The 13,406-nt window shown below is 46.4% G+C and overlaps 2 protein-coding genes across 2 annotated transcripts; one reads left to right on the forward strand and one right to left on the reverse strand.

The window, feature by feature from the left end:
* Positions 1-1,800: 1,800 nt before the first annotated feature.
* Positions 1,801-8,625, forward strand: nfatc4 (nuclear factor of activated T cells 4). The gene is made up of 13 exons (XM_047028558.1): positions 1,801-2,461; positions 3,588-3,748; positions 4,062-4,565; positions 4,861-5,060; positions 5,213-5,375; positions 5,612-5,712; positions 5,905-6,006; positions 6,194-6,381; positions 6,560-6,700; positions 6,835-6,890; positions 7,089-7,215; positions 7,432-8,163; positions 8,359-8,625. Exons 1-13 carry the CDS (start codon positions 2,278-2,280, stop codon positions 8,427-8,429), a joined length of 2,730 nt encoding a protein of 909 aa, XP_046884514.1. The 5' UTR covers positions 1,801-2,277; the 3' UTR covers positions 8,430-8,625.
* Positions 8,626-9,210: 585 nt separating this feature from the next.
* ftr66 (finTRIM family, member 66) lies at positions 9,211-12,887 on the reverse strand. Its single transcript, XM_047028559.1, has 6 exons — positions 12,189-12,887; positions 11,329-11,424; positions 10,913-11,146; positions 10,568-10,727; positions 10,402-10,461; positions 9,211-10,217 (listed from the first exon to the last, which is right to left on the reverse strand). The coding sequence occupies exons 1-6, from the start codon at positions 12,558-12,560 to the stop codon at positions 9,685-9,687; spliced, it is 1,455 nt and encodes a 484-aa protein (XP_046884515.1). The 5' UTR covers positions 12,561-12,887; the 3' UTR covers positions 9,211-9,684.
* Between the last annotated feature and the right edge of the window lie 519 nt (positions 12,888-13,406).

The raw sequence follows: 13,406 nt of genomic DNA on the forward strand, positions 1-13,406 counted from the left end.
ATTCTGCATTCTTCTTTTTGTGTACATCATCTGGTTACAATTTTATAAACAAACAAGTACATCCGCTGTAAATTAACTGTATGTCCTTGCATATGTATCCTGAGGCGCTGTTGAAGGCCTTGGAACAAAAAGAAATTACACATGAGAGACAATGTTGAGGAATCAACATGATGACACAAGCTGATGTTGCTCAAACTCCCTGTCATATTCTCCAAAACACCAGTGCAAACATGTAGCCAACCATCACATACGCACATGTACCAGGGCACACACAAAAAACGTAAAAAACACACGTGCACACACTCGTTCAACTGTTCTCCTGGAATGCTGCTCCTTCAGGGGCGGTGACAAGGTATAGACAAGGATATCAGATACAGTGAAAGTAAATTGAAGTTTATACAAAAAACTTTAGAAGTATATAACGTGGAAGCTTAAGACACCTCAATCACAGTCTCTTGGTATATGTTATTTGTTCACACTCAAATTAGATCAGTTCTATCATTTCCTGGTATAAGCGCACGCTCTCTTTATCAGGTTGTTTCAACAGTATCAAAAATATGCCAAAATAAGTCTGGTTAAAGTGTCTGAAAACAATTGAAATACTGTCTAACCAACTTTCACAACATGGAATTGCTTTGTTCCCTAGTAAGTAGTTAATGTATACAGATGTTGCATCATTGTCAATGTCATTCTCTCAAACAAGTATTTTCGAAAGTAGTTCACCTTTTAACCACACAGTAGCAGCACATCACCAGTAATCCTTCTTTCCAACCAAAGACCTAGGCATTCAACTGATCAGCTAATTGATGGGAAACATTCCTCACAACTTGTAATAAAAAATATAATGAAAAAACATATATCATATCATACACTTACATTTTGCCACAGTTTGGTCAAACACATACACATGCAAACACACACACACACACAGAGTCAAAATAAGACACCCTTTGCATCGTACCTCATTGTGATTCGGCCAAACCAAACGACAACATCTTAAACCAGGACTTAAAGGGCCTTGCTGGGGCTTGACCACACTTGGCCCCAAGAGGTTGAGAGACAAAGGGAAAGAAAGACACAAGCCACCAGTTCCACTCAAATATGACATGGTTGTGAGAACTGCAGGGAGAAGGAAGAGAGAGGGAGAAGGGGGATTAGGCTTAAACAGGGACAGAGAGAGAGAGAGAGAACGAGAGAGAGAGAGAACGAGAGAGAGAGAGAGAGAGAGAGAGAGTGTTTATTTAAGTTTCTCGTCTCCCGTCTCAGACAGAGTGCAGACTACAGAGGATAATGAGAAACAGATCTTTTGAGACGAGAGGGAGGTAGAGAACGAGAGAGGGAGGAATGGAGGGAGGAAGGGAATGAGGCGATGAGGAGGGAGGGACATGGTGGGGAAGGGAGAGGGGGTGAAGGGTAAAGGGAGGAGTAAGAAGAATGACAGAAGAAAAAAGGGGCTGTCATGTACGCCACAGGAAACAAGCCCCAAATGCTTTCTGAGTGACAGCCTAACATGGTCAAACGTCATTGAACACAAAGTCCCCACCACAACCATAAATCTGCCAAATATTGCCAACAGCCACAAGCATGGTTCTGAAATGTTGGTTATCGAGGGAAAAGCTACACTTTGCATTTAATATATTTTATTCAAATTAGGAGAGACACAAGTGGCATAGCAGAATGTGCTACAGCATAAGTAATGATACTGTAAATGTCAAAAAGTAACTTAAAGTCTGAGGTAGCCCTTTTTTGCGATGGGTACATGGAGTTAAAGAGGTTGGGGAGATAGGGATTGGGGAGGGGGTTCCTTGAGTGGCAAGCTGAATATCCTATGGGGATCAAGTAATGGAACGACGGGGGCTGGGAAACCCACCCAAAGGCAATTAAGGGTAAAGGACGACAAAAATATTTGATGAACTTTTTTTCTGGAAGTGTAGCCTGGGAAGAAAGGATGGCGATAACGTTAGAATGAAATACCATTAATCCAAGATTACAGATACAAGACCGTTTGAAGATTCCTGAACAGACACGGCATGGCTTACATCTCTCTGTTTTAAACTTGGAATTAACTTTAACGGTAATATACTAGCACAAACTGCCGCCACTTTGAGAACAAATTCTAAAGCGTCTTGTCCGGTTGATAATAGGAATAATTTGCGTTATGAGTCATAGCATACCCGACAGTTGATTTATTTGAGAGAGAAACGTCAAAGAACGGACATTACTTTTACTCCGTTAGATAGCTCAAGATAGCGGTCTTCCCTATTTGTCTTCTCTGGGATGGGTGCCGCGCCGGGTTCGGGCTGGGAAGAGGGCGAATTCGAGTTCAAGTTGGTTTTTGAGGAGGACCCGCCGCGCCAACTCCGGGGGCCATCTCCAATGCGCAACGTGGACCAGGAGCACATCATCACGGGGGAGAGAACGGAGAACACCCTGTTGCACCTTGAGTCGAGCAGTAACGTTGGTTAGCCCCTTTCTTTGAATAGTGCGTGTCAGAAGTAGATTTGGGGAAATCTGTGATGTGCCGGTCAATGGTTCCTGGTGCCTATGTCTGTGAGCTGATGATCAAATGTGATTGACTAGCCTACTACTGATTTGTTGGACAATTATAGGACTTGGGTTGTTTGCTTGTATCATTTTAACTGTTTCCATGAGAGAGAAAATGTTTGTCTCTTTGTGGGTGATTTGTTATTTGCTCGTGTGTGTATTACATAGGCCATCGTGCCTGTGCTTGCCTGCATGTTGTGTGTGAGTGTAGGTGTGCGTGTGTGTGTTTGTAAGGGCAGCAGAACTCAATGTGGTTTTAATCAGCTGTGCGTGTGAGTAGAGTTAACAGCTGCCATCTGGATGGAACCTCAATCTCTGTTTACTGAGCATGCACCCCCCAAAACTCCTTCCCCTTTTTTGTCTGCTGTACAGCCCCCCCCCCCCTCTCCTTTTTTCTGTCTTTCCCCTTCCTTCAGGTCTGCATGCACACCCCTCACCCCCACACACCCACATTTATTTCCCGCCCACACTGGCACACAACAGTCCTCACCACACCCTAGCCTTGAACTCACTACATAGCGCACAAGTTACCACAACGTTATACTGCACCCAATAACTGCCTCTTAAACATGAGCTACGATCCTCAGCAGACTCGCTGTTCCAGTGACCCAAACTACTGTTTTACACAGTAGTGGAGGAAGCTAGCGTCCCATCTACACCACAACGGGAAATGTTGCATTTTAATGAGTGGCCTAAAAGTTTTTGCATCCATTTGTACATGGTCTGTGAGGATCAAATATTCACATTTTCCACAATCACCATATTTTTCATTGGTCTCTGGCGTGAAGACCAGAGGCAGGACTAAACTACTTCAAACTTTTATTTTATGTATTATTTTGACATTTTGTTTTCCTCCACTATTCCAATGCCTATGCAAAGCTAAAGTATTTTATTTGACTACGAGGGTCCGACTGACTGGACTTAAGCATCTTTTTTCACTGAATTTTGATTCAATTCATTTTTTTATGCAATCAAACTTACCACTGCCACTGTAATAACTATTTAACTTCTCACACAGTCCTCTACGTTCTGCTTATTCATAGACAACCACCTGGTTACCACAAATGCAGGCCAGCCAATCGGCATCCCTGCCTTACCTTCATCAGCCAGTCAGAGGGCCGGGATGCATTCCCCACCTCCCAGACGAGCCTTGGCGAGGGAGTTCAGCGGGACCTATGAGAGCCTTCCAGCCCGGTCTGTACAGGTGAGAGCTTGTCTGGCTACAAACTCCACAACCTCAAGGTCCAGACAAGAAGTTTAGGTGAATAGAGTACCAAAGTCCAGCCCCTTCAAAGTTCTGTGTCACCAAAATAATAATAACATAGTGTTGCTCTGTGGTAGCTAGGTTTAGCCTTGAATATGACATTGAAGGCTTTGAAATGACTTTCTTTTAGACATATTTATTCCGTGAGATATACTTACTCCTTACATAAACCATTGCTCATGTAGGCACCCTGACAGGTACTGCTTTGCCCTCACCCTCCACTCCCCCACCCTCCTACCCCGTCCCCCTCTAGGTGTCAGAGTCCCGTGTTTTGGAGTGCCCCAGCATCCAAATAACAACCATCTCCCCTGAGGATGACTGTGCTCCAGCAGGAGGAAACTACTGGGACACTGGAGGAGGCTGGGATCGTGAGCGCCTCTACCTCCCCCTCCTGGACCCCTTCTGCTACCGCGAGGCAGGATGTGCAGGCTCACTCAGCCCCAGCCCCGCCTCCAGCCCCTCCTCCCGAGGCTGGCTCAGCCCGGCGTCCAGCTGCGATTCGTTGCTGGTGGAGGAGGAGGAGCTGAATGAAGCCACTGCACACTTTGGGCTTTCCCCTTCCTCTAGGCCCACCTCCCCAGGGGGGAAAAAAAGGCGTAATTCCCCCCTGGCCTCCCCTTGCACCTCACGCAGGAGCAGCTACTCTGAAGACCACAGCGTCCTGGAGGGGGGAGACTCCGCCCCTCAGTCCAAAGCTCCGCCCAGCAGTTTTGAGCTGAGTATCCCGCAGAAGACCAGGAAGACATCTTTGGAGCAGGTGAGTTTGGGGGTCTGGGGGTGGGTAGTTGTGGTCATTTTAATCCTGTTTACGTTCTAGTAGTTTCTTTACCCAGGATTCATCATTATCAGGTGTTACAGAGTGCATTGAGTTTCACCATGGAGCCCACCACCTGAGGGTAGACAGGTAGCTTTAACACAACAATTCTCTATGAAGCAAGCATACCAAGGCAAGGAAACATACGCTCTATGTGGTTGGGCAAGTCTGTGTTGTTGTTCTAAAAATGCATCCCTGTGTGGTGTCCTCAGTGTAACTGTCTCCATGTTTCCTGCAGATGTCTCCCAGGGAGGTGGATCAGGACTCCTCATCCCCAGCCCCAGTCCCAGGCCTCCCTCCCTGCCTGCCACCAGAGCACCTCCAGCAGCAGCAGCAGGCCAGGAGAGAGCCCCCATCCCTGAGCATGGACTACCTGTCCGTGCCCCCATCGCTTGGCTGGGGCAGGACCCGGGCCAGCGCGCACAGCCCCCTCTTCAGGTCATAGACAGCACAAGCATGTAGTATCTTTTTTATATTGTGAGATGAGCTGGAGGAGCAGTTTTGACTTGTTTTTACGTGTCACTCATATGGGAATACGCTTTTTCTATCTGTTAGACATACTAAACCTTTCCGATTGGTCTTTGAAACAGGTCCAATGCTCTGCCACCACTTGATTGGCCGCTGCCGTCTCAGTTCGACCAGTATGAGCTGCGTATCGAGGTGCAGCCACGCCCCCACCACCGAGCCCACTATGAGACGGAGGGCAGCCGAGGGGCTGTCAAGGCCTCGCCCGGTGGACATCCTGTTGTCAAGGTAACACACATTGGATTAAAGGGAGGATGCACAAGATCAATGTCAGAATCTTAATCTGTAGTAGGGTTAAAATACAGACTGTCATCTGTATTTTGTATGTCCCCTACAAGATGTTATGACTTGCATTATAGATATTTGACTGTATGTATTGTTGGATTTGTTCTAACCCCTCCACTCACACATTCACAACCCCCCTCCCCATCCCCCACCCTCACACACAAACACACACATCCCAGCTCACAGGCTACACAGAGAGACAGCCCCTCTCCTTGCAGGTGTTTGTCGGAACAGCAGATGATAGGTCCATCCGGCCACATCCCTTCTACCAGATACACAGGTAGCCAATCAAGATAAGAAGCCTTCATACCGTTGTCTTACCTTGACTAAAAATGACAAAAAAATGACTAAATGCAATGTGATATACTGTCTGTATTATTCATTTGCACAATGGACTGTCTGGAAGGCTAAATGTTTTAGTGTGTTTTCCTGGTTCAAGATGGCAGTTGACTCTGATGTTTCCTGCCGGTAGGGTGACAGGGAAGATGGTGGGCACGGCCAGTCAGGAGAGCATTCAGGCGGGCACCAAGATACTGGATATCCCCCTCAACCAAGAGACCAACATGACTGCCCTGTGAGTGAGAGGTCAACGGATGTGGAAAGGGAGAAAGAGAGTGAAAGAGAGAATTTACACAGTGACAATACACTGGTAACAGTTAAACTTTAAGTGTTTTGCGCACAACGTGTTTTGCTCCTGTTGTCGATGTGAGTGTGTGTTTATGTACTGTACTAGTGTGTGTTTGCTTGTGTGTGTGTTTCAGCATTGACTGTGCAGGTATCCTGAAACTGAGGAACTCGGACATTGAGCTACGGAAAGGAGAGACAGACGTAGGGAGGAAAAACACGCGTGTGCGCCTTGTGTTCCGTACCCACCTCCCCCTGGCCCCACCCCTGGCCCCACCTGGGCGGGTACTGGCCCTGCAGGTGGCCTCTCTGCCCATCGAGTGCTGTGAGTGGCCGCTCAGTCATCACCATTTGCTCCTGATAGGTGGAGCTGAGTATATGTTTTGTGAATGTAGTGAAACAATCTGGAGTACGTCTGAACACAGATTTTCCTATTGGTCTTTTCCCACACATCCCTCTCTTTCTCTGTTTTCTCTCTATATTGCCTACTGTTGTCTACTCAGCTCAGCGTTCAGCTCAGGAGCTGCCGGTGGTGGAGTCTGTCAGCATCACTTCCTGTTCTGTGGAGGGAGGGGAGGAGCTTCTGCTGAGCGGCACCAACTTCCTGCCAATGTCCAGAGTGCTCTTCATGGAAAGAGGGACAGGTATGGGAGCATGCGTGTGCGTGTGTGTGTGTGTGTGTAGTTATGTGAGTCTGCTTGTCGCTATGCGTAGTTGTTTGTTACGTTATTTGATTTCAAGCATGAAAGAAGTCATGATAGACATCCTTATCTATCAGATGGCAAGTTGCAGTGGGAGGAGGAGGCCCATGTTGACCGGGACAACAGTAATGAGGTAAATCCTGTTTCCGTGTGAGTTGATCTAGTTTGGGTGTCAAGAATCAATTTAGTCTATATGCAATTTGGGTTTGTTTGTTTGCTTGTTTGTACAAGTGTGTGTGTGTAAGTGCCACGTGTCGTTTGTGCTGATCACCCCTATATTCTAAGGCTGCTATTCCATGTGTCTGCCTTGCGTGTGTGTGTCCACCCCAAGGGTTTGCTGTGTGTGCAAGTTCCAGCGTACAGTGACCTGTCAGTGAGTCGACCAGTCCCTGTGTGTCTGTACGTTTCCAATGGCAAGAGAAAGAGAAGCAGCACTCATTGTTTCAAATACCTGCCCAGTGAGTTGCCCCCGACCCTCATCCACCCCTTGTCCATGTCTTCTTCCACATGCGTAGCTAATAGCTATACACACAAAAATACACACACGTCTCTCTCTCTCCCGTCTCTCACTCTCTCTCTCTCTCTCTCTCTCTCTCTCTCTCTCTCTCTCTCTCTCTCTCTCTCTCTCTCTCTCTCTCTCTCTCTCTCTCTCTCTCTCTGTCTCTCCCCATCAGTCATGTTCAAAGAGGAGGACCCTCTCCTGTCCCACCCTTCCATCCTCCCCCTGGAGGGGGTGACGCTGTGCCCCATGGGGGGCCCCGGCAGGACAGACAGGGGGCTAAATCTCAGGGGTGACCCGCCTCCAGAGGACCAAGGCCAGGGCTTCCACCTACCGCCGTACCCTTCCACCTACTCTCCTCCGTACCCGGGCCACGGGTACAATGAGGAGTACAACTGCCCCAAGCCAGAGGCAGCGGACGATGCTGGGGGTTCCAGGGGGGCTCTGTCTGAGAGGCACCCTAGCTTTGAGAGCTTGGAGCTGGGCTTCACAGAGCTCCTGCCTCCCCTGTACCCCAGGGCCCCGCAGCCACCCTCCCCGTCCCCCTCCCCATGGCTGGACTCCCCATACCTGTCCTCGTCCCCCTCCCCCTCCCACTCCTCCTCCCTCAGCCCCTTCCCTGCCGGCAGCCCAATCTCCTCCTCCCCCCTGCCCCCCATTGTCTCCTCATCCTCCTCCTACCCCCAGTACCCCTACACCCAGGAGCAGTGCCCCTCGCCCCCCTCCCACCACAGCCCCTACCAGGACTTCTACCCCCCGCCATACAGCCACTATGAGGCCTGGGAGTCCCAGGGAGGGGGTCAGGGAGCTGGGGGGGAGAGGGAGCCTCCATCTGGGCCCAAGATGCATGAGAGCCCCCTGGAGTTTGCCAGCTCGTCCACCATGCAACACATCACGTTAGAGGAAGGTGAGTAATCAAAGGCACAACATAACAATGCTAGAATGGACTGTGCTGATATGTATTAGTGTTTATTTCTGTATGTAATAAGGGTTGATGATAAGACAGAAACGCTGAATAAAGCAGTGAAAAAGATGGATGGATGGACAGATGAACAGAAGAATATAACCAGTGTTTTTTTCTTTAATTTTTTTCTCCACATAGTGAATGAGTTCATCGGGGAGGACATCCGATCGTTCCATTCCAGCTCACAGATGGACAGCCAGCCTAGCTGAGCGGCACAGCGCCTTGTAATCCTTCAGTCCATATCCTATCACACTTTATGCACTTGGTTTATGAAGCTATTAAGCCAATTTGTAACGGGAATTTAATGCAGGGGCACTGTTGTAATTATGATAGATTACTGTTACAGTTTATATAAAGGGAGACTAATGTTCTTAACTTGTTTTCAATATAACTTATACAAGAAAATGTGTGGTAGAAGTGTTATTATGCCATGCTATTCCACAATTGCTTATCAAACAGTTAAAGACTTGAAGCACCTAATAACCAATAGATTTGTTGTAGGAAGGACCCAATCTACACCAGAAGTGTGTGTTGTCTGACCTAATCCCTCATTTATGTCTATTGTCTAAACAGCCTAAAGTCCCTCAAATCTGCCTAAATCCTGGTCCATATGCAGTGGCAAAATCATATCAAAGATCCAATATAGATAGAGAGACGTTAAGATGCTATAAGAAAGCTCCAAGCCTTCTGAACTCAAGTGTATGTATCCTAGTCATGGCATGCCTAGCCTAGGCATGCTGGCTCTTGAAGATAAGCAATCCATTATGATCCTAGATCAGTTATCTATCTTGAAACTCCCCTCTAACTCCGTTTCAACATTCAGAGAATGCTGTCATAGATGGTGAGGGATAATAGACTTGTTTCCTTGTAGACACACCCTTTGTACACTTGCACTTGAAACTGAAGCATATCACTTCATTCTTGTACTCCAAACCAACTCCAATATCAATTCCAAGTTTCTTGGACTTTGTTGTCATTTTAGACATTCCAATACAAGAGGGTTATTCAAAACCGTATAAGAAACCACATGTAATTGGCCTGCTGAACCTCTTTCTGTCCACTTGTCCACCAGGGGTCACTGTCACATCAGACATGCCGTAGCTTGAACCAACCAGCCAGTGACACTGGCTTGCTCTTTGACCACAAGCCCTGTGTGACCCAGCAGTTACAGGAATGTAAACAGTTCTCTAGCCCACCAAACTAAGTGGGACAGCTGTCATGTCATTCCATTCACCATAAAGTCTAAGTTGACGAAAGGCGAACTCTGCCTGGTGGTTTAAAACAATATTCCTTAGAGGGCTCTAACTTTAGCATTTAAGAGGCCTTGTTTTAGTCCCCCACTTAGGGGCTGGAGGGTCAGATATGGTCAGGTCATGGTACTGTGTGTGGTGAAAGGATGTTTTAGTGAATGATGTCAATGAACACACGATTTTGCCCTCCACTGTGGCGATTGTGATGATCTAATCATTCAACCTGGCACACTCGAAGAGTAACCCCAAAGCACACAAACTCAAACCCAAGAAAGAGAGGCTGAGAAAATACAGTCTGGACTCTATGTAGCAAAGTCATTGTTGTATCAGCTATGCTGTAGAAGGCCAGAGTCCCTACCCTGTGATCCAGGTACACTCCAATCCTCGAGGACAGTGGTGCGACTATACGAATCGCCGCATTATCATGCCAGAACGTATAACCCTTCCTCGAGCAGAACAAACTCCAGGACTTGTCGTTGTGCCCAAAATGAGAGTCGTTTCTCTCGCCTTTCCTAGCTATGCTCTGATATGCGACAGCCATTTTGGCTCCACTGCCGCTCCAATCTGCCTCCCAGTAGCAGCGTCCGGATAAAGCTTCACTGCTCAACACCTGGCACCAGTATTCAAAGCGCTCTGGGTGGTCGGGACAGAAACGGTCTCTGGTCCTGACAGTCACTGCCCTACGCTCATTACAGATTTTCAGGTCTTTGTGGGCTGTTTTGGGGTCCAGTGGGAGCTTGCAAGAATCTAAGAAGAAGAGAAGGGATGGCGTAAGTCAAGCTCAAACAGCATGACAGAAAAAGGGACCAAAAGTCCCATGAAGTGAAGGGGCATGATGGTGCGTATTTAGTATTTAGAGTAAAGATTTTTTTTTGTAGATTCACTGCTTGCCCATATACTTTTTTTTGAATTTTTATAATGTGAGACTTACAGTACAAGAACTCCTCTCTGGTCTTTGGTTCCGGACATTGCAATAACTTCACTGCACTCGCTGTGGAGAACAAGAATATTTTCATGTAGGCCCTCGAGAGGTCATCTAAACTAATCAGCAGTTCAAATTTAGCTAAACAAAATGCCAAGATAGCTGTGACACCAACCTGCCCTGGATATCTTGCAGCACTCTCCTTTGACAAGGTCCTCCAGTCTCCTCTTGAGGGCAGACATGGAGGACCGCAACTCCACAAAATCCAATGGGGGAACCACTGTGACACCGGGAGACTTGGTGAGTTCAGTTTCCGTAAAATTGGATTGATAATTCTGGAAAACAGTAGAATGAAGATACAGATTCGGGCAAAAGAAAATGTTATACGAGAAGTTGTACGATCAAAGTAGCATTTTATTTTCCCACTTTAAGGTCACAAAGGGCAGACTCTTAAAAAACATATTTCTCATAACCGCAAAAATAGATACATTCAGAGTAAAAGAGACACCAAATATATTACCTGAAGGAAGTAGATGTGGTCCCCCGTGTGCACAAGCTTGTCTAGTTCAGCGTCTCTCCTCCTCAGGTCAGCTACCTCCAGATCCAGTCTCCCCAGGAGGTCACTGGCTTGTCTGGCTGCTGTCTCCTCCTGGACTCTGATCAACTCTCTCACCTCATGGTGTCTGCTCTCTATGGAATGCAGCAGCTCAGAGAAGATCCTCTCACTCTCCTCCATTGCTGCCTGGGCAGAGAACTGTTGACACACACACAAGCAGATAGAAATTTGAGGGAGAACGCTACACACTACAAAGCCCAAACCATTCACTTCAATGTTGCAAAATACAACTGTAGCCTCATACTTGGCACCTCAATGGCAGACATTGCTGTGCTAACTCTAGTCAGGGCATTGTAACCAAATCAACATTTCTTTGTAACCTTGAGAGATTCCAGGACCCGTCTGAGCTCCAGTAGCTCTTTCTCTTTGGCCTGGATCTTCAGTTTGAATTTTCTTCTAGTTCTTGCCAGCTGTCTCTGTGGTTAAACAGTAACAGACATACACACAAGCACTTACAAACATTTTAATTGTTTTCTTTGGCCAGTCCTTTATCAAACATAAAAATGTTGCACTGACAAGGACATATTATGCTTGTGTGAAAAACACTGAACTGCGGATATAGATAACATGGCAGCAAATGCCACGTTTAAACCATCTCATATTGTGTAACATATATTGTTCCATAAGTTCACTCTTATGCTTTGCATGTGGACCACATTCAAACTGACTTCACAATCTGGAACAACTTCTGTCATCATCCATATCTTCATATCTTGTTGTACATGAAATCGGATACCCAGAACTGAGTACATATTTGAATGATGTTCTTAATTTCATTACAGTCGTTCATGTTCCCTTTTTTATGGCCCTGACATTGATGACCATCAAGGAAATGCCCTCAAGAGGAAATATATTGTCAGTTTCAGTGCAAGAGCACGTCAACCAGACATCTTCCTCCAAACTATTACACATTAATTAGATCCTGGCTTGATTATGAAATCTTTGAGATTTGTTGAAGTTGAAACCAAATACATTATTTTGTTATTATTAGGTTATTAGATATACTGACCAATTGTCTTGCTCAAGGCCGTTACTTTTCACACAGCTGATTACGCAAACATACTCTCTCTTGAGTCGGATTGAATTTGCCACTCTCCTGCCTTGCATCTTTTGCATCCTCTCTTTCTATGGACCGGACATTCATAAATGGCTGCATTTATTGCACTGACTCAAGTCCTACCTGTCTGTCCGTCCTCTCGACGCCAGCGGGCACCGTGTCATGTCCCCTGTGGTCCTCCATCACACAGAGCAGACACACACATCTGCCATCTGTCCGACAGTACACCTCCAGCAGCTTATCATGATGGGAGCAGATCTTCTCCTTCAGGTCCACTGTGGCTTCCACCAACGCATGTTTCCTCAGGGCAGGTGATTCATAATGGGAACGGACGTGGCTCACACAGTAAGACGCCAGACACCCCAGACAGGATTTGACCGCTTTGAACTTTGCCTCAGTGCAGAAATCACACGCCACATCTCCGGGTCCAGCCAATAGGTGGCCGTTACCGAAGGCAATTTCTTGAAATCCTGGCTCCTTCTGTTGGTCCACCATCTCGGGCCAAAATAAAAGTGTTTCTGTTAAAAAATGTATTACACTTGAGGTCCTCCTCTATTATTACAACAGCGGAAGGTTCTATAGAAGTTCTTTGCCACTGCAGCCTGTGATAGCGTCCTTGCAATAGTTGTGTCACCACTGGCAGGACTGCTCTTGATGAGCTTGTGTGTCTACTGTTGTTACCATAGAGACATAACAGAAGGAAACGATAAATGAGTTTATCTGGTGACATCTACCTATCCAAAGCAGCAACCCACTGGCACAGACTGTCCATTGTGGTTAATGTGAGTGTGTGTGTGTGTGTGTGTTCGCCTGCGCAAGCCTGTGCAGTGGAACCCAAAGGGATGCATTATTTTGGTGTTTACGGTTTGGTCATATCAAAGACACAAGCATATCTCCCATACATGCCAGCAGTTTCTGTCACATGGGTTTTATTGAAACATTGACTTTTAACACTGGGTATATATTTTTTATAACACCTTTTTTGGTATGCACAGACACAGCTGAATTACAAAAACGTGATGACAAGCAGTGATAACAAGCCGGGAGGTAAAGAGAACCAGATCATTCTCTTTCTCTCTTTTAGACCTGATATAATGAAGGACGACCTCCACCATGAGACCAGTAAACAGCTACAGCAGTACAAACCACTGTTTCGCATTAAAAACATTTTTTTATCTTTTCAATAGAAATGTCTGCCTTCAAATTCAGTTATTGGAGACAGCACCACACAGAGAATTGATAGTCAATCATGTACATAGTTCAAATAATAAGTGTACATTATACAGTGGATGTTTTACAAGTTACCTTGTTTTACAGTAAATGCTTGTTTTTATGTTTTTT

The sequence above is a fragment of the Hypomesus transpacificus genome, chromosome 10, assembly GCF_021917145.1.
Source record: "Hypomesus transpacificus isolate Combined female chromosome 10, fHypTra1, whole genome shotgun sequence".
NCBI lineage: Eukaryota > Metazoa > Chordata > Actinopteri > Osmeriformes > Osmeridae > Hypomesus > Hypomesus transpacificus.